The sequence below is a fragment of the Megascapheus bottae genome, chromosome 3 (genome assembly GCF_031878675.1).
Source record: "Megascapheus bottae isolate mThoBot1 chromosome 3, mThoBot2.hap1, whole genome shotgun sequence".
Classification (NCBI taxonomy): domain Eukaryota; kingdom Metazoa; phylum Chordata; class Mammalia; order Rodentia; family Geomyidae; genus Megascapheus; species Megascapheus bottae.
Window position 1 is genome coordinate 59,929,747 of NC_143511.1, and position 20,458 is coordinate 59,950,204.

At 49.1% G+C, this 20,458-nt stretch overlaps 1 protein-coding gene across 3 annotated transcripts in view; it reads right to left on the bottom strand.

The window, feature by feature from the left end:
- Positions 1-7,920: 7,920 nt before the first annotated feature.
- Positions 7,921-20,458, bottom strand: part of Tln1 (talin 1) — a 35,774-nt gene continuing 23,236 nt past the window's right edge. For all 3 annotated transcript variants that reach the window (XM_090330221.1, XM_090330223.1, XM_090330222.1), the window contains 23 exons: positions 19,982-20,143; positions 19,609-19,749; positions 19,335-19,516; positions 19,024-19,156; positions 18,652-18,753; positions 18,398-18,568; positions 18,169-18,318; positions 17,960-18,061; positions 17,761-17,880; positions 16,916-17,062; positions 16,626-16,792; positions 16,266-16,449; positions 16,061-16,186; positions 15,846-15,962; positions 10,590-10,775; positions 10,374-10,481; positions 9,845-9,950; positions 9,550-9,674; positions 9,333-9,458; positions 9,161-9,223; positions 8,871-9,053; positions 8,604-8,732; positions 7,921-8,492 (listed from right to left, as the gene is read on the bottom strand). In XM_090330221.1, the coding sequence (XP_090186347.1) occupies positions 8,367-8,492; positions 8,604-8,732; positions 8,871-9,053; positions 9,161-9,223; positions 9,333-9,458; positions 9,550-9,674; positions 9,845-9,950; positions 10,374-10,481; positions 10,590-10,775; positions 15,846-15,962; positions 16,061-16,186; positions 16,266-16,449; positions 16,626-16,792; positions 16,916-17,062; positions 17,761-17,880; positions 17,960-18,061; positions 18,169-18,318; positions 18,398-18,568; positions 18,652-18,753; positions 19,024-19,156; positions 19,335-19,516; positions 19,609-19,749; positions 19,982-20,143 (3,156 nt within the window). In that variant the 3' untranslated portion in view covers positions 7,921-8,366. The remainder of the gene's footprint in view (positions 8,493-8,603; positions 8,733-8,870; positions 9,054-9,160; positions 9,224-9,332; positions 9,459-9,549; positions 9,675-9,844; positions 9,951-10,373; positions 10,482-10,589; positions 10,776-15,845; positions 15,963-16,060; positions 16,187-16,265; positions 16,450-16,625; positions 16,793-16,915; positions 17,063-17,760; positions 17,881-17,959; positions 18,062-18,168; positions 18,319-18,397; positions 18,569-18,651; positions 18,754-19,023; positions 19,157-19,334; positions 19,517-19,608; positions 19,750-19,981; positions 20,144-20,458) is intronic.

Here is a 20,458-nt window from a genome sequence, read left to right on the forward strand (position 1 = left end):
AGGTAACCTGAGGCAGAAAGCCCGCTACCCCCTCCCCCCTGCCTCGGGCGTCCCGTTCCAGCCAGGGCCCGGTGGAGCCTGACCCCCGCCCCCCCCGTTTCGCCCCCCCCCTCCCCGCTTCTCGCGCGCCTGGCAGCTCAGGACCCAGCGCCGAGCCTGCACGCCCCGCCCCCCGCGTGCCCCGCATACTTTCCACGCGCCGGACCCGGCGCGCTCCCCGCCCCCACTCCCACTCGGGGCGCGTCCTCCCCGCCCGCTCGGGCTCCGTCCGGCCTCCCTCCCCCCCCCCGCGTCCTCCCTCCCCCGCCCCTCCTCCCAGCGGACTCTGCTCTCCTTCCCAGTGGGCCAACTTTACGCCGAAATTTCTTTTCTGCCCTTTTTTGGGATGTTTCCCCGTGGGGAGGCGGAGCCGGGCTGGGCAGAGGAGGCGGCTCCGGGCGGGAGGAGAGCGCCGGGGCGTCGGGAGCCCCGGGCGGACGGGGGCAGATGAGATCACCCCCCCACTCCCCCTTCCGAGACCGCAGACAGTTCTCGACCCGGTCCTCAGGCTGGGAAGTCTGGGCGCGGGGCGCCAGGCTGGTTAGTTTTCTCTCGCCCCCTTGGTGGGAGCAAAGCCAGTGGGAAAGCACCGGGGGCAGCGAAGGGGGCAGGGGAGGGGCAGCGGGGAGGGGCGTGGGAATCCCGGCGGAGGGGTGGGCGGGGAGCCGCCCGGCGCACGGCCTCGTGTCCCCCAAACCCCAGGAGAGGCCCTCGCGCCGCCGCGCGCCCGGGGAACCCGCACTAGCCGTGGGGTGAGCTGGGGAGGGCGGCGGGGCGCTCCCGGCGCACTTCCCACCGCGGCCCTTCCTGGAAACCCGCCGCGCGCCCGCCCGCCCGCCCGCCCGCCCGCCCGCCTGCGGCCGCGGTCCGGCCGCGCTTGCAGCCCAGCTCGGCTGGGCTTAGGCTGCGGTTGCCGGCGTCTGCGGGTGCGCGGGCATGGCTGCGGCGCGCTCTGCGGGGCCCCCTCCCCTGAAAGCAAACGGGATCTGGAACGAGCTCCTCCCCTCTCCACTCAACTTTGAAGACAAAATCGTGTTGTGTTTTTTCCACATTTCTTAATATGGTATAGAAGATCTTTTGTTTGGGCTTCGGACTACCTCGCCCGTTCATTTCATTCCCAGCCCTCCCCCATGCCCAGACTTGGTTACATTCATCTTGAGCTATGCACAGGGGCCGGAAATTGCCATCGTTTCCTTAGAGCTTTCCCACTGTCTCTGTCTGTGCGGTTCCTGGGGCTTGAACCCAGGACCTTGGCATTATCCCTGAGCCTTGAGCTCTCCCATTGAAACCACAGCTCCATGTCCAGCCTTTTGTTTTTTTTGGTGGTTAATTGGAGGTAAGAGTTTCATGGACTTTCCTGCCTGGGCTGGCTTTGAACTTTGATCCTCAGATCCTGGCCTCCTCATAGCTGAGATTACTGGTTTGAGCTACCCAGAGCCACCAGGCTGAGCTTTCACATTTTATGCATTCTGTCCCCTCTCCCTTAGGTTGATTCCTGCTGGCCTTTATGACTGAGATCAAGTGTTAGCTTTTCTGGGACATCTTCCCTGCCCCTTCACCTCCTCCCCCCACCCTCCACCTAATAGGTGCTTGTTCTGGGTGTAGATAATCATTCTTATTGTAGCCGCTGGGGTTAGGTGTTTGTACCTGGTGGACCCCTCCGGGTCCACTGGACTGCAAGTCCTCCAGAACATGTTCAGTTCTGAATCCTCGGGACACCTAGCATAGCACCAAGCTTCAGAGTGTTTCTTGATTAACGTTTGATACATGTGTTTACATTCTGGGCACACAAATACATTAGTTTGTGGATTCAGAGGAAGTCATGGCTTAGTATAACATTTATCAAGCTTTTTGGTTTCAGAACACCTTATAGCTTTAAAAATATTGAAGCCCTCAAATAGGTTTTATTGAAATGGGTCACACCCATCAATATTTGGCATATTAAAGTGGAAACTGAGGAAATGCAATATGTATTAATATACTTTATAAAAACCTATTATATATAATAATGTTAATACACACTTTTGATGTGTTCATTTTTCAAGTACTATAATATGAGGAAAATCCAGCCTCACACAGTATATAGTTGAAAATAAGATTTTTCAGATAGTTACGGGTATTTTCGATGCTACATCCACACCCATGCTTGTACAAGTGGTTGTTTCTTTTTTTTTTTTTTGCCAGTACTGAGCACTGTCCTTGGACTTTCTCAAGGATTAGCACTCTACCACTTGAGCCTTAGCACCACTTCCAGCTTTTTTCCATGTATGTGGTACCGAGGAATCGAACCCAGGTCTTCATGCATGCTAGGTGAGCAGCTACCAGTAAGCCAACTCCTGGCCCTCAAATTGTTTTTTTTGTGGCCAGTCCTGGGCTTGAGCTCAGGGCCTGAGCACTGTCCTTGGACTTTCTCAAGACTGGAGCTCTACCACTTGCACCTCAGTACCACTTCTGGACTTGCACCTCAGCACCACTTCTGGCTTTCCTATGTATGTGGTACTGAGGAATCAAACCCAAGTCTTCGTGCATGCTAGGTAAGCACTCTACTACTAGGCTAAATTCCTGCCCCTCAAATTGCTGTTTCTTAAGAGTCAGTTGTAATGTGGAACCTGAAACCATATCAACCAACTTTTTCTTTCCTTCCCTTCCCTTTCCTTTCCATCTCTCCCTCCCTCCCTCCCCTTCCTCCTTTCTCTTCTTCTCTCTCTCTCTCTCTCTCTCTCTCTCTCTCTCTCTCTCTCTCTCTCTCTCTCTCTCTCTCTCTCTCTCTCTCTCTCTCTCATTGAAATCCATTCATCTGAATTATGTTACTGGATTTTTTTTTTTTTTTTGTCAATCATGGGACTTTAACTCTGGGCCTGGGTCCTGTCCCTGTGCTCTTCAGCTCAAGGCTAGTGCTCTACCACTTGAGCCACTGCATCACTTTTGGTTTTCTGGTGATTACTTGGAGATGAGAGTCTCATGGACTTTGAACCGTGATCCACTTCAGATCTCAGCCTCCCTAGTAGCTAGGATTACAGCCTTGAGCCCCTGGCACCCAGATGGATTTTTTTTTTCTTTTGCCAGTCCTGGGCTTGAGCTCAGGGCCTGAGCACTGTCCTTGGACTTTCTCAAGGCTAGAGCTCTACCACTTGAGCCTCAGCACCACTTCTGGCTTTTTTCTATGTATGTGGTGCCGAGGAATCGAACCCAGGTCTTCGTGCATGCTAGGCAAGCACTCTACCATTAGGCCAAACTCTTGGCCCCCAGCTGGAATTTTAACCCATAAAAAACTGTGTAACATCAAGCATTGGCCATTTAGAAAATGTTGATTCACTAAGCCAAGCAGATCTTTCAAATGTGGACATAACTTCATTATACTATTTTTGTTGTTGTTTTTGCCAGTCCTAGGGCTTGAACTCAGGGCCTGGGCACTGTCCTAGGACACTTTTTGCTCAAGGCTAGTGCTCTGCCACTTGAGCCATAGAACCACTTCTGGCCTTTTCTGAGTATACAGTACCAAGGAATTGAACCCAGGGCTTTGTGTATGCTAGGTGAACACTCTACCACTAGGCTATACCCTGGCCCCCATTATACTATTATTAATTAAAAAAAAAATTCTTATCAGGCACCAGGCTCATACCTGTAATCCTAGCTATTCAGTAGGCTATGATCTGGGGATTATGGTTCAAAGCCAGCCCAGGCAGAAAGTCTTATCTTCAGCTAACCACAGAAAGCCAGAAGTAGAGCCTTGAGCACAAAAGCTCAGGGACAGTGCCTAGGCCCAGAGTGCAGGCCCCAGCATTAGTAAAAAGCAAAACACATTCTTCAATGTCTTTAAGTTTTAAATTAAGATACAAATTTCTGAAAATTTGAATTTTCACTTGAAATCTTGAGTTGTATAATTGGCAACATATGCTGTCAGATTTTTCCTCAAAGTAGCAGACTTACTGTTCCTTTTTTTGAGGAAAGACTGCCTGATAAGCAAATGTGAGAACCATAATTGGGCTGTTCTTTCAAGGAAGGATGGTGTTCTACATAAACAAAAAAAGCTATTTTAGCTTGGGATTCAAAAAAACAGTCAAGTGTTTCCCTCAGGAAAACGATAGCATTTTGTTGTATGTACTTTATGTATAATTCCCAGATCTTATGAAAAATTACTGAAAATGTAAGCTTACATTAGTTGTGAGGAGATGTAGATTTCATTCCACACACGCGCACGCGCGCGCGCACACACACACACACACACACACACACACCTATCTATCTATATATGTATATATGTATATGTATATATCTATGAAGTATTAGCATCAATATTCCCCCTGGAGCCACAGTGGCGCACTAATCTTTACCCCTCTATCATTTTCCATGCCTCTTTCTTTCCTTCCCCAATTTGAACAGGTTTATTGTTCTATTTTTTAGTTACAAATAACCCATTCAGCTTTATCTTCTTCGTTATCCCAACACTTTCCCATTCATACCTTTCCCTCCGCTTCCCACCCCAAGTCAGGACCGGGAGTCTTTTTCTTTTCTCCATTGATGCCTCCATCTCCCTTCTCCCTATCAACCAACAGATTTCATTAGACTCTTTATGCTATATGAAGATTATTTATTTATATTTGTCAGTTGTAGGGCTTGAACTCTGGACCTGGATATTGTCGCTGAGCTCTTCAGCTCAGGGCCACCCTTCTACCCCTGAGCCACGGCACCACTTCCAGTTTCCTGGTGATTAATTGGAGATGAGAGTCTCACGGATTTTAGTGCCCAGGCTGGCTTTGAACTGTGGTCCACAGATCTGTCTCTCAGATCTCAGCCTCCTGATTAGCTAGCTAGGATTACAGGCATGAGCCACTGTGCCTGGCTATCAGAAGACTTTTTGCCCAAGGCTTCAGACTTTGAACATTCTTCCCCCCCTTCAATTTTTTTTTTTTTGCCAGTACCAGGGTTTGGTTGAACTCAGGGCCTTGAGCTCTCAGCTTTTTTGCTCATGGTTAGCCAATTATCCCTTGAGCTACACCTCCATCTTTTTTGTTTATTTTTTATTTTTTGTGCCAGTGTTGGAACTTGAACTGTCGTTGGGCTTTTTCCTCAAGGCTGGTGCTCTGCCACTTGAGCCACAGCACAACTTCCGGCTTTTCCCCAGGAATTGAACCCAGGTCTTCAGACATGTTAGGCAAGCACTTTACCACTAGGTCAAACTCCTGGCCCTTACACCTCCACCTTGGTATTTTGCTGGTTAATTAGAGATAAAGTCTCACAGACTTTCCTGCCTGGCCTGGCTTTGAACTTAGACTCCTCAGGTTTCTGTCTCCTGAGTAACTGAAATGAGAGGTGTGACCCATGGGCAACCAGCTCAAGCTTTTCTTTTCTTTTCTTTTTTTAAATCAAGTCATATATGGCTTGAACTCAGGGCCTAGGTACTGTCCCTGAGCTTTTTCACTCAAGACCAGCACTCTACTACTTTGAGCCACAGTGCTACTTCTGGCTTTCTGGGGGTTAAGTGGAGGTAGGAGTCACATAGACTTTCCTTCCCAGCTTTGAACTGTGCTCCTCAAATCTCAGCCTCCTGAGTAGCTAGGATTACAAGTGTGAGCCACCAGAGCCCAGGAGTAGCTCCAACTTCTACTCTTAAATGTATAGCAGGTTCCAAGACAATACTTCATTCTAGCTATAGATGGCAAAAGGTGTTAGGGCTTGGAATCCAGATGTTTAAATAGGAATGGAGTCAAGGGTCATCCTTCAAGGACATTTTTTTTGTCCTGCCAATCCTGGGGTTTGAACTCAGGGCCTGTGCACTGTCTTTGAACACTTTTTGCTCAAAGTTAGTCCTCTGCCACTTGAGCCAAAGCACCACTTCTGGCTTTTTCTGAGTATGTGGTACCAAGGAATCGAACCCAGTGCTTCATGCATGGTAGGCAAGCACTCTACCATTAAACTATGCTCCGGCCCTCAAGGACATTGTTAAGTGAAGCTGGCACTTCTTAAGCTGTTAATTCTTGACAATGAAGAATATATCAGCTGTTAGTATAGTTGGAGACAACCACATAGATTTGTGCTCATTTTACTCATTAATATTTTATTTATCTATGTAAATGATGCTATGAAGAAGGAATTTATTAATATAAAAATTATTTTGGCTGGGCACTGGGTGGCTCATGCCTATAATTCTAGCTACTCAGGAGGCTGAGATCTGAGGATCATGGTTTGAAGGTAATCCAGTCTCCACGTGGAGACTTATCCACCAAAAAGATGGGAGTGAGCTGTGGCTCAAGTGGTAGAGCCTTCAGTAAAAATGCTAAGGGACAGTGCTTAAGCTCCGAGTTCAAACCCTATGACACAAAACATTATTTTGACCTCTGAACTCCTAAAAGTCTTGTGGATCTCCAAGGCCTAAGAGCTAAGACCTGCTAGACTAATGGGTATTTGTTAATTAGCATACCCTAGAGCCTAGCTCTTTAGGGAAGTCTATTCCTTAATTCTCACCAGTGAGAGGTACGTGACTGGCAACGATAAGGGAGAAAGCAGCTGTCCTGGGCTCATAGTTGGAGTAGTTCAGAGCCTCGGCTATCCCTTGCTGGGGGGATTGTAGAAGGGATTTGATCTCCAAGGTCCTCAACTCACGATGCTATGACATTGAATCGGGTTCAGAAACCACAGCAATATGTTCTGGAATTGCCAGTCTGTGCGTCAGAGAAGTGATAATACATCTCAATTTTCCAGTGCTTAGTACAGGCATGGCTTAGTAAATATTGAATGAATGAATCACAGGTGACAGGAATGATGGCAGAAAATTGGCACCATCCCTAATGGGTTACCTTGGGAGGACAAAGTATTTCCACCCCTTTAAAGTTACTTGAATGGGGGTAGGAATAAAAGGTGTTAGGTATTCAGAATAGTGTTTGTGTTTTATTTGGAGAAGTATTGAGGTAGAGTTGGCTAAAGAATTGTGCATAGGGCTGGCAATGTAGTTCAGTGGTAGAGTGCTACCTAAGCTCTGGGTTCTATTCCTCAGTACCACATAAACAGAAAAAGCCTAAATGGCACTGTGGCTCAAGTGGTAGAGTGTGAGCCTTGAGCAAAAGAAGTTCAGGAATAGTGCTCAGGCCCTGAGTTCAAGCCCCAGGATTGGCAAAAAAAAAAAAAAAAAAAAAAGTGCATAAAAAGTGGCTGAGGACTGCCAGATTCCAAGTGCGGCAGAAGAAGGGTAAGCGCTGAAGTGGAGGCACACCATGGCTCAGCACCACCACCCTCACAGCAAACCTAATGACTGGGCAGCTGGAGCAAGGCTGCCAGCTCCTCCCTGGCCACTAGGGGAGTTCTGCCGTGCCAACTCTTAAGCTTCCCACCTGTCCTAAGCGCCTAGGACTTCCCTTTGGTCTGTTTAAGAAGTACTCCAACTTCTTAGGCTGGGTGTTTTGCTTAGTAACTCATCAGGTTAGATATTTCACTTGGTAACTGCTTAACCAGTTCTGTGATCACAGTCACCACAGGCTCAAATGTTTACATTTTCTAAGCTATTCCTCTTTAGCACAGCTACTTTTGAAGATTTGAATTTGGCCGGGGACTTTGTTTACATATTCTTAGTAGCTATGAAGAACAAAGTGTCCCGGGAGCCACAATGTGCAGTGGCAGCTGCTCCCTAACCACAGAAGAACGACACTCGCAGAGGCTTAGGCACTGGCTAGTGAGGCAGGGACAACAGGAATATGGCGTTAGGCACAGTTGTTAGACTAGGATAATTTAGAAATGTGGGTGCAGGAAGGAGGTAGGGGCCTAATAGGGCAGATACTCTAGTCTCCTCCACTGCCACTTCAAGCCAGGTGACACAATACAGTTCTACTCTCCCTTCCTGTTCCGGGAGCATCTCAAACCTCTTCACAGAGCCAGGTATCACAAAGCTAGGTAGAATTCTCTTTATTGGACCATGACCTGTTGGGGCTTACAACCCTGCAGTCCCAGACATAGCTGGGGTGGGAGGAAATAGTATCAAAAAGGGATGAATTGAGCAGATGAGGCTGTGGGCACTGGCTGGAAGTTGCTGGCAGGGCCAAGAGGGCTGGGGCCCTGACAGGTTCAGACTGAGGTACAGCAGCGTTAATAATACTCTCGGAGCGTTAATACTCTGGGAAAGGGCAGGCACTTAGGGGCCTAGGGCATAAAGGCACTTGGAATCAGGGAGGGAAGAGGAGATGTGCAGTGGGACCGGGCATGGGCCAGGCCCGGGGTTTGGCAGGCACTTTGGGGAGTGCTGGGGTTGGGCAGATAGGGCCCCGACAGCCCAGAAGGCTTTGGTAGTGGCAGGCACAGTCTCTGGGCTGGGTCTGCATTAAATAGAAATGGCTTCCCTAGTGCTCATCTCGAAGCTCTGAAGGCAGGAACTTGTACTGCTGCTGCCGGATCTGGGCCAGCTTCTTCCGTGCCTCCTCCAGCTCTCGTTCCTTCCGAAGCATCTCTTCCTGTGCTGCGATGATCTGAGGAATGGAGGGCCGAGACTCAACTCCACGAGTGTGGCATAAGGTAGGGGTGGGGGAGGAGCAGGCAGTGGGCTTGGCCTCCTGACCGTGCCTCTCTGAGTGGCTCACCTGGGCAATGCCCCCAACCATCTTCTCCTTCACCACCACTGTTTCATTCTCTTGGTCTTCAAAGGCTGCAGCTTTCTGGGCCGCCTTCACCAGGTTGTCTGAGGCTCGCTTCACTGCATTGCCGGCAGCCTGAGTTAGGAAGCACGAGTTAAGAACTCAGAGTCTCGAACAGGGTTCTTCAACTTCCTCACAGAAGTAGGTCTTCTGGGTGACAGTTCAAAGCAGGAAAGCCCAACCGATAATGGGGTGTGGGTCAGGGTTCCTTACCTGAAGTCGTTTCATTGCTTCGGAGTCTTGGTCAGCCTTGACCTTGCAGGCCACAAGGAGCTGGGCTGTGGAGGCAGCTACCTGCTTGGCTGAGGAGATGAGCTTCTCCTGGCTGGCGTGGCCTAGGACAGCGGCATTGGCTGCTTCACACAGATTGTTGGTAGCTGCAGCCACCGTCCGGGCCTAAAGCAGAGAATTAGATTACAATATGTCTCCTGTCCAGTTCATTGCCTTCTAACCTCCTGAAGTCTTCCACGCTTGGAGAGACCTAGTGGTGCTTGTATACTCACAGCGGAGATGAGGCCCTGGGACCACTGCCCATCATCCAGTGCATTGGCTGGAATGGCGCCCACCTGCGAGGAAGGAGAAAGGAGAGAATTAAAGACAAAGACTCTCCTCTAAAGATGGGGCGCAAGAATGGAGCAGCTGCCCCATCTACGTTCTGGGAATCTAAGTACTTACTTTCCCTTGGGCCACCAGCTCCCTCTGGGCAGCTGACGCGGCCTTCACCAGTGCACTGGTGGCTGCCGCAATGGACTTGGCTGCTTCCAGTATCTGCTCCTCGAAGTTCAAAGACTCATCTGCCTCCTGCAATGAAGAGACACAGGATGCAGACAGACACACAGACAGGGGACAGACATCAGCCTGTCTGAGAGTAGGTGGCAGGCGCAGGACTGACCTTGGGTTTGGCCCGGGGCTTCAGCTGCTCTAGCTTTTTAGCTGCAGCCTCAATGGCAGCTGCAGCTCCTAGGAGCTCATTCTCAGCGATGACTGTGGGGTCTTCTGGGTCTACCCATTCTGTTCCTGGTGGGATGAAGCGGAGGAGGAGACTAAGGCAGAGCAAGGTAACAATCCCTGAAGGTTCTCAGAATCCCCAACCCTGGCACCTATGGGACTTAAGGAAAGCCACTGGCTCACAGCCCTCTACCACATTAAGGGTTTCCTTTCCCTCTTGTCCCGTGGCCACTGCTCACCCTTCATGGCCTCAGCAGCCTGGATGAGCTCTGTGACTGAGCCAGCCACCCGCTTTGAATGTCCTGTCAATTGCTGCTTCAGTTCTGGGTTTGGCTTCTGGAGAGTCTGGGAAAGTAGGAGGCAGGGAAGGAAGGGCATCCGGTGTTAGGGTCCACCGTGCCCCCGATGCCCATCCCTACAACTCTCCACAGCAAACACCACACTTGTCTAAGCACACTCATGCGTCATGCTGCACACAATCAAGTGGGGTTGTGTCACTCACCGGCTGACAAGGGACAAGGAGAAGGATGAAATGGTAAGAGAAGAAATGATGGAGGTAGAGGAGGAGATCAGATAAGAAGAGAGGAGACAAGAAAAGAGGAAGAGATGAGTGGGAGAAGGCTATAAGGTCAGTGAGGTCCCAGAAATAGTAATGGACTTGAGAACTTGACAGTAGGATAGGAGGAGAGGGTGTCTGAGTGATCTGGGCCTGAAGCTTTAGGAAGAGGACAGGAAGGCTAGACTGAGGAATGTACAATGCTCTCTTACCAGGAGCACATGCTCCAGCAGTTCCAGATAGCCATTGGCACATTCCCGGCCATAGCGCAGGGCTCGAAGCCGCACATCGGGGGCCACCTCTGGGTGGTAGGCTGCTTCCTGTGTCCAGCCAGAGGGACGCTTTAGAATCTCAAAGAGCTCTGGGGCTCCCAAACCCCTGTGGTTTTGCTGCTTCCATGTTCTACATCAAGGCTGTCTTATTCTCACCTTGCAAGCCCGAAGCATATCTGCAATAGCACGGCGGCTCAGATTGGCGGTGGCAATGACATCCTCTTGGCGACAGGAATTGCCTGCAGCAACAGCTTTGGCTGTTGCCATGGTAATACCCTTGGTCATTCGGATGAAATCTTCTGGGGTAGAAGTCTTGGCTGGTGGTTCCGGAGAACAAAAAACCTATTGGAGAAGAATGAAAAGAACGCTTTTACAATGGCTGAGATTGGAAGACAATGCAGTACCCTGTATCCATGTGATTTTGTTTACTCATTTTTTGGGGATGGTGGTCCCAGGGCTTGAACTCAGGGCCTAGGTGCTATCCTTGAGCTCTTTTGCTCAAGGCTACTGCTCTACTACTTTAAACCATGTCACCACTTCTTGTTTTCCAGTGTTTACCTGGAGATAAAGTCTCACAGAGTTTGGCCTAGTGGTAGAGTGCTTGCCTACCATGCACCAAGACCTGGGTTTGATTCCTTGGTACCACATACATAGAAAAAAGCCAGAAGTGGTGCTATGGCTCATGTGGTAGAGCTCTAGTCTTAAGAAAGCCCAAGGACAGTGCTCAGGCCCTGAGTTCAAGCCCTGGGACTGGCCAAAAAAAAGTCTCACAAACGTTCCTGCCTGGGCTGGCTTTGAACCATTATCCTCAGATCTTAGCCTCAGCCTCCTGAGTGGCGAGAGCCACCCATGCACCTGAAAACTGGAAATGATGCTGTTGCGCAAGAGGTAGGGCAGTAACTTTGAGCTGAAGAGCTCAGGGATAATGCCCAGGTCCAGAGTTCAAGTCCCAGGACTGACCCAAAACAACAACAACAACAACAACAAAACCCGAGTAAACACTTGGCATGTATGAGGCCCTGGATCTGGTCTTCAGCACCATGGGAGGAAGGCAAAACTGATAAGGACTGGGAGTATTTCAGAGAAAAAGCACTATTGCTTAGCATTGCAATGTCCTGAATATGATCAATCAGACTGATAGAACAAGGTAAAAAAAAAAAAAAAGTATATTTGGCTGGGTTTTCAATCCTAAATACAGAGAAGTATCAAAAGGGTGAGTTGCAAAAGTGAGGTAAGAGATAAAGATAATAAATGGGAGAGTATTTAAATCTCTACCCCCTTTTTTGGGTTGTACCAGGGTTTAGGTCATTTTAGGTAAATGGTAGGGCGCAAATAATCAAGATGTCCAGAAAGAATTAGAAATATCCTAGAATACTGGAATGGCAGAGAAAAGGAGTTGGGGCCTTAAATACTAGACAGAAGTACTTGGAATTTTACATAAGCATAAAGGCAATATATTTTGATATATGAGTTGAGTCATCAAATGTTTACACAAGGACACTAGGATGGAGCTTCTGTGAGACGTGCTGGGGTCCAGCGGGGTACAGGACGACCTAGTTCTTGTTCTCATGGAACTTCTAGTCTAGTTTTTGACAGAGACAACCAACAAGTGAACTGGCAGTAAAACTAAATATTGTGTCTGGGCTTACAAACAGTGTTGAGATGAGAAATAAAACGAAGCTTCACTTAAGAGAAGTGGTCAGAGAGGCCTTTGAGCCTGAAGAACTAAACAAACCAGATGTTTAAAACACTGGAGAAAACCAGAGCCTAGCATACTTTTGCAACTAGCAAAAGTATGGCATGTTCTCAGAACTGACAGAGTATCTGGGTGTTGGTCAGTGGCTGAAGCCTGTAATCCTAGCTGCTTAAGAGGCTGAAATCTCAGGAGTACAGTTCAAATCCAGCCCAGTCAAAAAAGTCCATGAAAGGGCTGGGAATGTGGCTTAGTGGCAGAGTGCTTGCCTACTCTGCATGAAGCCCTGGACTGGATTCCTTAGTACCACATAAACAGAAAAAGCTAGAAGTGGTGCTGTGGCTCAATCAGAGTTCTAGCCTTGAGCAAAATAAGCTCAGAGAGTACCTAGGCCCTGAGTTCAAGCCCCAGGACTATTAAAAAAAAATTCATGAGACTCTTATCTTCAACGAACCAAAAAGCTAAAAATGGAACTGTGGCTCAAGTAGCAGAGCAGAAAAATGTTAAAGAGCAGAGCCCAGGCTCCAAGTTCAAACCCTAGTATCAGCGTGCACCCGTGCATGCACACATGCACATGCACACACACTCACACTTGTAAGCCTAGCTATCTAGGAGGCTGAGATCTGAGGGTAACATCCAAAGCCAGTCTAAGAAAGTCTGACTCTTAAGAAAGTGAGACTTTTATTTCCAATTAACCACCAGAAAACCAGAGGTGGAACTGTGGCTCAAAGTGTAGAGTACTAGCCTTGAGCAAAAGAGTAAGGACAGTGCCCAGGCCCTAAGTTCAAGCCCCATGACCAACAAAACAAGAAACTTAAGCGTTTAGTGGGATGGGGCAGAGAAAGGAGTTGGATACATGGCACTGGAGAAGTTGGTAGGGGTTATCATTAGTAGACTATTTTGAAACAGCATCTAGATATATAGCCCAGGTAAGCCTTGAACTCCTGATCTTTCTGCCTTAGCCTCTTGAATGCTAGAATTACAGGTATATACTACCATACCCTACTCACTGGTGAGTTTTAAGCAGCAAAGTAACTATATGTGTGTGTGCTCCTACATATAAGTATATAGACGTGTGTGTGTGTGTATACACAACACACACGTTTTATCTGTGCTCGGTATTCAATCCAGGGCCTCACATCTCACATACTTGTTACATTACCAGATCTGATTTATTTTTTTTGGGGGGGTCATGGGGTGCAGTCCCTGAGCTCTTCAGCTCAAGGCTACTGCCCTACCCTTGAGCCAAACCCCACTTCCTGTTTTTCTAGAGCTTAATTGGAGATAAAGAGTCTCAGGTCCTTTTGTGCCCAGGCTGGCTTTGAACATTGTTCCTCAGATCCTCAGATCTCAGGTGTGAATGACTGCACTTGGCTTCTGTTAATTTATTTTTGCTAGTCCTGGGGCTTGAACTCAGGGCCTGGGCACTGTCCTTGAGCTGTCTCAAGGCTAACACGCTACCACTTGAGCCACAGCACCATTTCAGGCTTTTCTATGTACGTGGTACTGAGAAATCAAATCCCAGCCTTCGTGCATGCTAGGCAAATACTCTACCATTAAGCTAAACTCCCAGCCTCTGATTTATTTTTTCAAAAGTTAATTCTGGTTGTTGTTTAGGAAAGATGGATTGGAGGGGGCAACTATGCATAGAGGAAATCAGATTACTGAGTGAACCAACTATGTACTGATGTGGTTTGAACAAGGTGGTAGTGTGGAAGATGGGGAAGGTTCAAAGTCAGTCCAGGCAGACAAGAGACTCTTAACTTCAATTAAACAACAACAGTAGCAAAAAACCCAACAGAACAGAAGCATGGCTCAAGTGATAAAGTACTAGCTATAGTAGAAAAAAGTCAAGTGAAAGTGCAAGACCCTAACTTCAAGCACCAATACCAGAAAAGGGGGTGGGGGGAAGGAAGAAAAGGAGTGGAAAGGGAAGAAGAGGAAGGGTGAAAGGAGAGGAAGGAAGGAAGGAAGGAAGGAGGGCCCCCATTTGGGGGCCGGAATTTGGCCTAATGGTAGAGTGTTTGCCTAGCACTTGGTACTACATACATAGAAAAAAAAAGCTGGGGGGCTGGGAGTTTGGCCCAGTTGTAGAATGCTTGCCTAGCATGCACGAAGACTGGGGTTCGATTCCTTGGTACCACATATACTTACATATACTTAGAAAAAGCCAAACATGGTGCTGTGGCTCATGTGGTAGAGCTCTAGCCTTGAGAAAGCCCAAGGACAGTATTCAGGCCCTGAGTACAAGCCCCAGAACTGGCAAAAAAAAAAAAAAAGCTGCAAGTGGTACTAGGGCTCAATTGGTAGCTGTCTCGACTTGAGAAAGTCCAAGGACAGTGCTCAGCCCTGAGATCAAGCCCCAGAACTGGCAAAAACAAAAAATAAAACAAAACAACAACCCTCCCATTTGCACATATCTGAGGTAACAAAAAAACATCACACAGATGAGTTTAGGAATTAGAAAGAAGCAGAGAGGAATGGGAAAAACAAACAGGGCCACTACGTAGAAAGCTGATTTATAGATAATGAGCATGTACACAGGGTACTGACGTGGATTGGAAAGGAGGAATGACAGGGAAAGGGAATGGAGGTGAGCCAAAGGACTTGGCAACGGCTTCGATGTGGCAAAGACAGGTCAAAGATGAGAAGGACTCTGCTCCACTAAAGGTTGTAACTAACATTAATGGGAAATGTCACATCTGGCAGGACAGCTGGAAAGAGGCATTGATGGTGATATCAAAAGGCCACTGAGATGAAGTCAGAAATGGAAGTTGGTGTCTTGGAAAGTGAAAATGAAAGTTATTAACTTTATCCAAGAAAGGAACAGAGAACGAATCTGTATTTCTGCAGTAAATGTATCCCTATATTTACTAAGTTGAAGGTGATTCAATGGTGCCTACTGAAGAGAGAATGAAAGGCAAATAGAAAAGCCAGTATCAAGAAAGCCAGCGGTGGAATAGCTTATTAGCAGAACCAAATGCTATAGAAATGTTTGAACTGGATGGAGACCAGGAAGGTGCCATTGAATGTGGCAACTACAATGCCTTCAGTGTCTAAAATAAATGAGAAGATGGTGGGGAAAGAAGACAGTCATCAAATGCTGAGGAGTTAGACAGAAGCCAGTTGCTTAAGCCCATAATTCTAGATACTCAGCAGGCTGAGACTGGATGAGTGTGGCTTAAAGACAGTTTGGGCTAGGCGCTGGTGGCTCATGCCTATAATCCTGGCTACTCAGGAGGCTGCGATCTGAGGAGTGTAGTTCAAAGCCAGGCATGAACATTGTGAGACCCTTATCTCCAATGAACTACCAAAAAACTGGAAGTCGTACTGTGGGTCAAAGAGTTAGAGTGCTAGCCTTGAGCTGAAGAGCTCAGGGACAGTGTCCAGGTTCAGAGTTCAAACCCGATGATAAAAAAGAAAATAAAAATACAATTTGGGTAGAAAGGTCTGCTAGACTCCATTTTCAAAATAACAAGCAAATATAGGAGGTATGATTTGAGCAGTAGAGGATCAGCTGAGCAAGCAGACTGAACTTAAAGGCATGAACTTCAGAATAAACTCTTCCCCACCCCTCAAGAAGCCCCAAAAGGTCATGTGAGCACTTGGCTGAATATATGACTATGGGTATTTTTATGAATGCAAGTGAGACACATGTTAATACCCTAGCATGTTCCCTCTCCCCAGCCTTGACTGCGAAGCCCCAGGCTTGTGCTTACCGCCAGTTCCTGCCGTATGTGTTCTGTGGTGGCCTCCAGGGCCCGTGTGCCTTTGGTGGCCTCATCTTCCACTGCCTTCACTGTTTTCAGCAATGATGTCACATTGGTCACCATCACCTAAGGCAGCAGATGAGTGGGAGCAGGGGTCATTTTGAGGAACAGGAGGAAGGGCATTAACTGCCCCCGTCCTGACACGGGTCCTCATTCCACCGAACCTTGGCGGAGTTCTTTAGCTGCCACACTGCAGGGTCATCGCCAACTTTGCCAGCTGCTGCCTTGGTTGCGCTGATGAGGTCTCCCAGGGCCTTGGCCACATCTTTCACGGCATTGATCAGTACCACCTGTGTGGGAGAGGCGGGGCTGGTCCATGAGAAGGTACAGGAGGTGGTTCTGGCCAGAATCAGGGGTGTCAGTAGGTACCTGGGTCTCAGGGTCCTCAGCTCCCAGGCTGGCTGCTCCAAGTTTGACCACGTCAGCGAGTCGGGTGATGGTGGCCACAGAGGACTGGGCAGCTTGGGCCAACTTCTCTTGACTCCCAGCTGCATTCTGCACCAGGACCTTGGTATCCTCCACCAGCACCTTTGCTGTCTTAAGAATGCCTTCCCTGGCAGGGGTAGGGGGCGGGCAGGGAGAGGTACAGCCTAGTCAGCCTAGTAACTCCCACCTCCAGCTAGTCCAAGGTTTCCAATCCAGTTTTACAGCCAATGAGCTAATGATATCCTGCCTCTTCTGGCCCAGACCCCAACCTGTCCGCACCCCTCAGAACAGTGCCTTCCTCACCGGTGGTCAGCGAAGGTTTCCGCACCCTCACGGTTGAGCGTGCCAGCAGTAGCAAACATGATGGTGGTGTCAAGGTCGGCGATGATGCCGGACACTGCGCTGGCTGCTGTGATGCACGCCTGGGTGCCACGATTCCCAGCCTGGAGCGCAGCCAGGACATGGGAGACCTGGGGTAGGCAAAGTCACACAGTACCATGGGCAAGGGGAAAGTTACTCATGCCTAGATACGGGGAGAGGACCAGGGAGGTGGTAGAGGGTGGGAAGATGCCAGATCCCCATGGCATGGTCACCTTCTCTGAGACTCTCCGGGCACACTCGATGAGCTCCTTCTTGGTGTAGACGTCACTGGGGCTGCACTGCAGGGCCCCTGCCTTGGTGACCACAGCAGCACAGCCATGACCCAGCTCCTGTACTCGGTGTTTGATGTGTGCACCTATCTGCAAAGGGAGGGAAGGAGAAATGGATTTTACAAGGGGAACTCAAAGCACCCCCACAGTACTTGAAGGAGTTACTAAGGACACAGAAATAATGTCACAGGCTAATGGAGTTGTACAAGTTCCCATTTCAGACTTTTCTGGTTTCATATTGTATAAGCACATGGAAAGTAACTGTGAAAGCACTGATTGGTAAGGCGTGTGTTAAGCATAGTGCAGAGACAGGAAGGAAGCACTTTAAAGCTTGAGAATTTGAATCCGTGGGCCCCAGGTCACAATTTTCCCTATGCAGAATTGTGCAGGGCTTGGAGGCTGATGATTAGATGGGTCCTGCTAATAAGATTCAGTTATCTGATTTCTTTGAAAGCCAGGATTTTAGGAAAGGATAGGCTCTGTGAGACTGTCACAGGGAAGAACTGAAGACGAACAGGGGGATACAGATGTGTGACATCAGGGAAGTGGCCACAAGCCAAGACAAGGGTCAGTGGAAGCAAGAACGGAATGCAGACATTTCTAGCTACTGAGCTATCTCAATCCCGCTGACTTGGCTTTGAGTATCTCTGCACAGAGTCCTGCCCACCTGACAGCCTAGAGGTGGTAAGGAAGGGTGTGCAAGCTCCTGGGATTTCGTGTGTGTGTGTGTGTGTGTGTGTGTGTGTGTGTGTGCGCGCGCGTGTGTGTGTGTGTGTGTGTGTAAGCACCTCTTCATTTTCAGCAGCCACAGCTGCAGGCTTGGCCTGAGAGGCCAGTCGGCCATAGTCACTGGTCAGCTGGTTGGCAAGAGGACCCAACTCCTCCGGGCTGGTGTTTGACTTGGTTACCTGGTGATAACAGAAGAAGAAAAGTTTTGACAAATCTGAATCCTCCAAGGACAATCGTACTGAAATGTCACAAACTTACCATCTCCTGGACGGTGACTGCGATGGCCTTGGCTGTCTGCACCATAGTGGTCTGGTAATCCACAAAGGAACCTTCTGGCTCACCCATGGGTCCTTCATCTAGCTGAAGGAAGGATGAGGGAAAAGGAAACTGTCAGGATTTCTGCCACTATTATTTATTTCCCTGGCCCAGGGCAGCCCCTGTGTCCACAGGTACCTAAAACTCCTAACCTGGTTGATGGCCTGGGTGATAGAGTCCACCATGCCACCGACGACGCCTGCAGCACTGGCTGCCTCGTTGAGGGTTGCTGTCAGGTCCTCTACAGCCTCCGTCATCATCTGCACAGCTTCGTCCAGGGCTTCCTGGGTGTGCGCTGCTTGCTGTGAGGGACAGAGGGTGAGCAGGAGCTTTCTTGCCTCTCCCACCCTTACTAGCAGCAGGCTCTCTCCCCTTTCATACCTTGGGGTTACCACCAGCCTCCTTGGCAGTATACAGTAACTGAAGGGCAGACTCTGCCAATGTTTTAGTTTGGTCCAGGAGCGCCATCTGCTGCGGGTGGCTCAGGGTCTTAGAGGCAGCACCCACTGCAGCCAGGGTGAGTGGCTCAAAGTACTGGGCCATCTGGGACACCTGAAATAAGAGGTTGGGATGAGGGTAAGGTGAACTCCCATATTCCCCTCTCCAGCAGGGCTCTTCACACATCTCCCTCATACCTTGTGTCCCAGCTGAGAGGCTTCAGCTCGGGCAGCACTGGCTAGGGGCTCGATGAGATGGGAGATCTCCTGTACTGCAGTAAGCATCTGAGTGTGCAAGGCCTGGGGCGGGGGAGGGAGAGGAAGAACATCAGCCCGGAATGGGCCTCTAATCTAATAGGACGGAACCCTACTCTTTCCCCCTTCTTTCTTTGGTGGTAGAGGAGATGGAACTCAGGGCCTTATATGTGCTCAGCTTATCCTCCTACTGAGTTATGCTTCCAGCCAGCATTTTTCCTTCCCTAAGAATTGCTCGACCACCTCCCCATAGGCATGTTTCAGCCCAATCCTCACCTCCTCCTCTTCCTTCCCAGACACTACTTTTGCTCTTACCTCCTGAGAAATTCCCTCACGAGGAGCGAGCTGTTGGCTGACGGCAGCAAGAGAAGCCTGGTCTAGGTCCCGCAGACAGCTGTTTAGAGCTGCGATGGCTGTCTCACACTCCAACTGTCCTGGGGCCTTGTCCCTGCAGACGTAACACAGGTTCCACATGAAGAATTATCTCCTTTAAGCAACACTAGCCTATATTCTCCGATTCTTCCCAATCAGGAGGAACAAATGTCCTGCCTAATTGTATACAATTACCTCCTTCTACCTGCCACCATGTTTGTACCCAGCCACACCAGTTCTTTACCCTTCAGTACCTCATGCTTGTAATAAGTTTCTTGATGGAGTCTGAGACAGTCCTGGAATGGCCAGCCAGCACTGACCAGCTTGGGGGGTCCCGGGGATTGACTGCCAGAGCCCTGGCTGTCTGGATTAGTCCCCCAGCACTCTCCAACATTGTCTTAGCAGAGATTACAATGGGTTCCATGGCTGCTCGGCCCTGAGGAGAGAGAAGGCAGGGAGGTTTACGTTTCAAGATGCCCTCTTAAAAGATAATACTGTCTGGTGGGTTCTTCCTGCCCACTGCCTCACCTCAGGGCTTATCTGGGCAGGGATGCTGGAAAACTCAGGATTAGATGCGAAGGCACTCAGATTGTCCACGGCCTCTAGCAGTGGCGCTGTGGCCGCTCGGCATTGGGCACGGTTCTCTTCCGTGAAGGCACCATCTAGTGCCTGCAACAACAGGGAAGCCCTCAGGACGTTGCCTATACAGACGTGAGGTACAGCCTAGGCCTCCCTCCATGGTTGAAAGGATTGAAAGAGGTTAGTGGTGGTCAGTCCGGATCAGAAAAGGCTTGAGCTTAGTCAGAGAGGATGTGACAGAAGGCCTTGGGAAATAACTGGGGAATCTGGGGAAAAAAGTGTGACGAGTCAGGGAGATGCTAGGAGTTTAAACACTGGGAACCTTGATAGTCTTGACAAGATTGGCTGTACTGTTGGCCACTTCCTTGGCTGATTGTACAAACTGGCGCTTGGCGGTAGGATTGGCGGTATGGGCAGAAGCCAGGCGGCAGCTGTTACACAGTGCAGAGGTGTGTTTTGCCACAATGGTGGCCGCAGAGAGCACCTGAGGAGACAGACACAGAAAAGTTGTAATGACAACAGGAGGGAAATGTACATAGCCAAGGAGGAACCATTTTTAGGGCTGGGGAATAGAGTATAATACACCTGGAGTCAAAATAGGAAACAGAGTCACCAGAAAAGTCAAGATTTTGGGAAAAGACATGTATAAAGACGAGCTGAGTGGGGAGGGAGATGAAAGACATACACTAATAGGAAAGAAATGAAATAGGGCAAGTGGGAGAATAAGTTTAAAAAGTTGTGAATTTAGCACTCATTGGAAAAATGAGTGTGGGAGGTGAGAAACGGATCTCTACCTCCC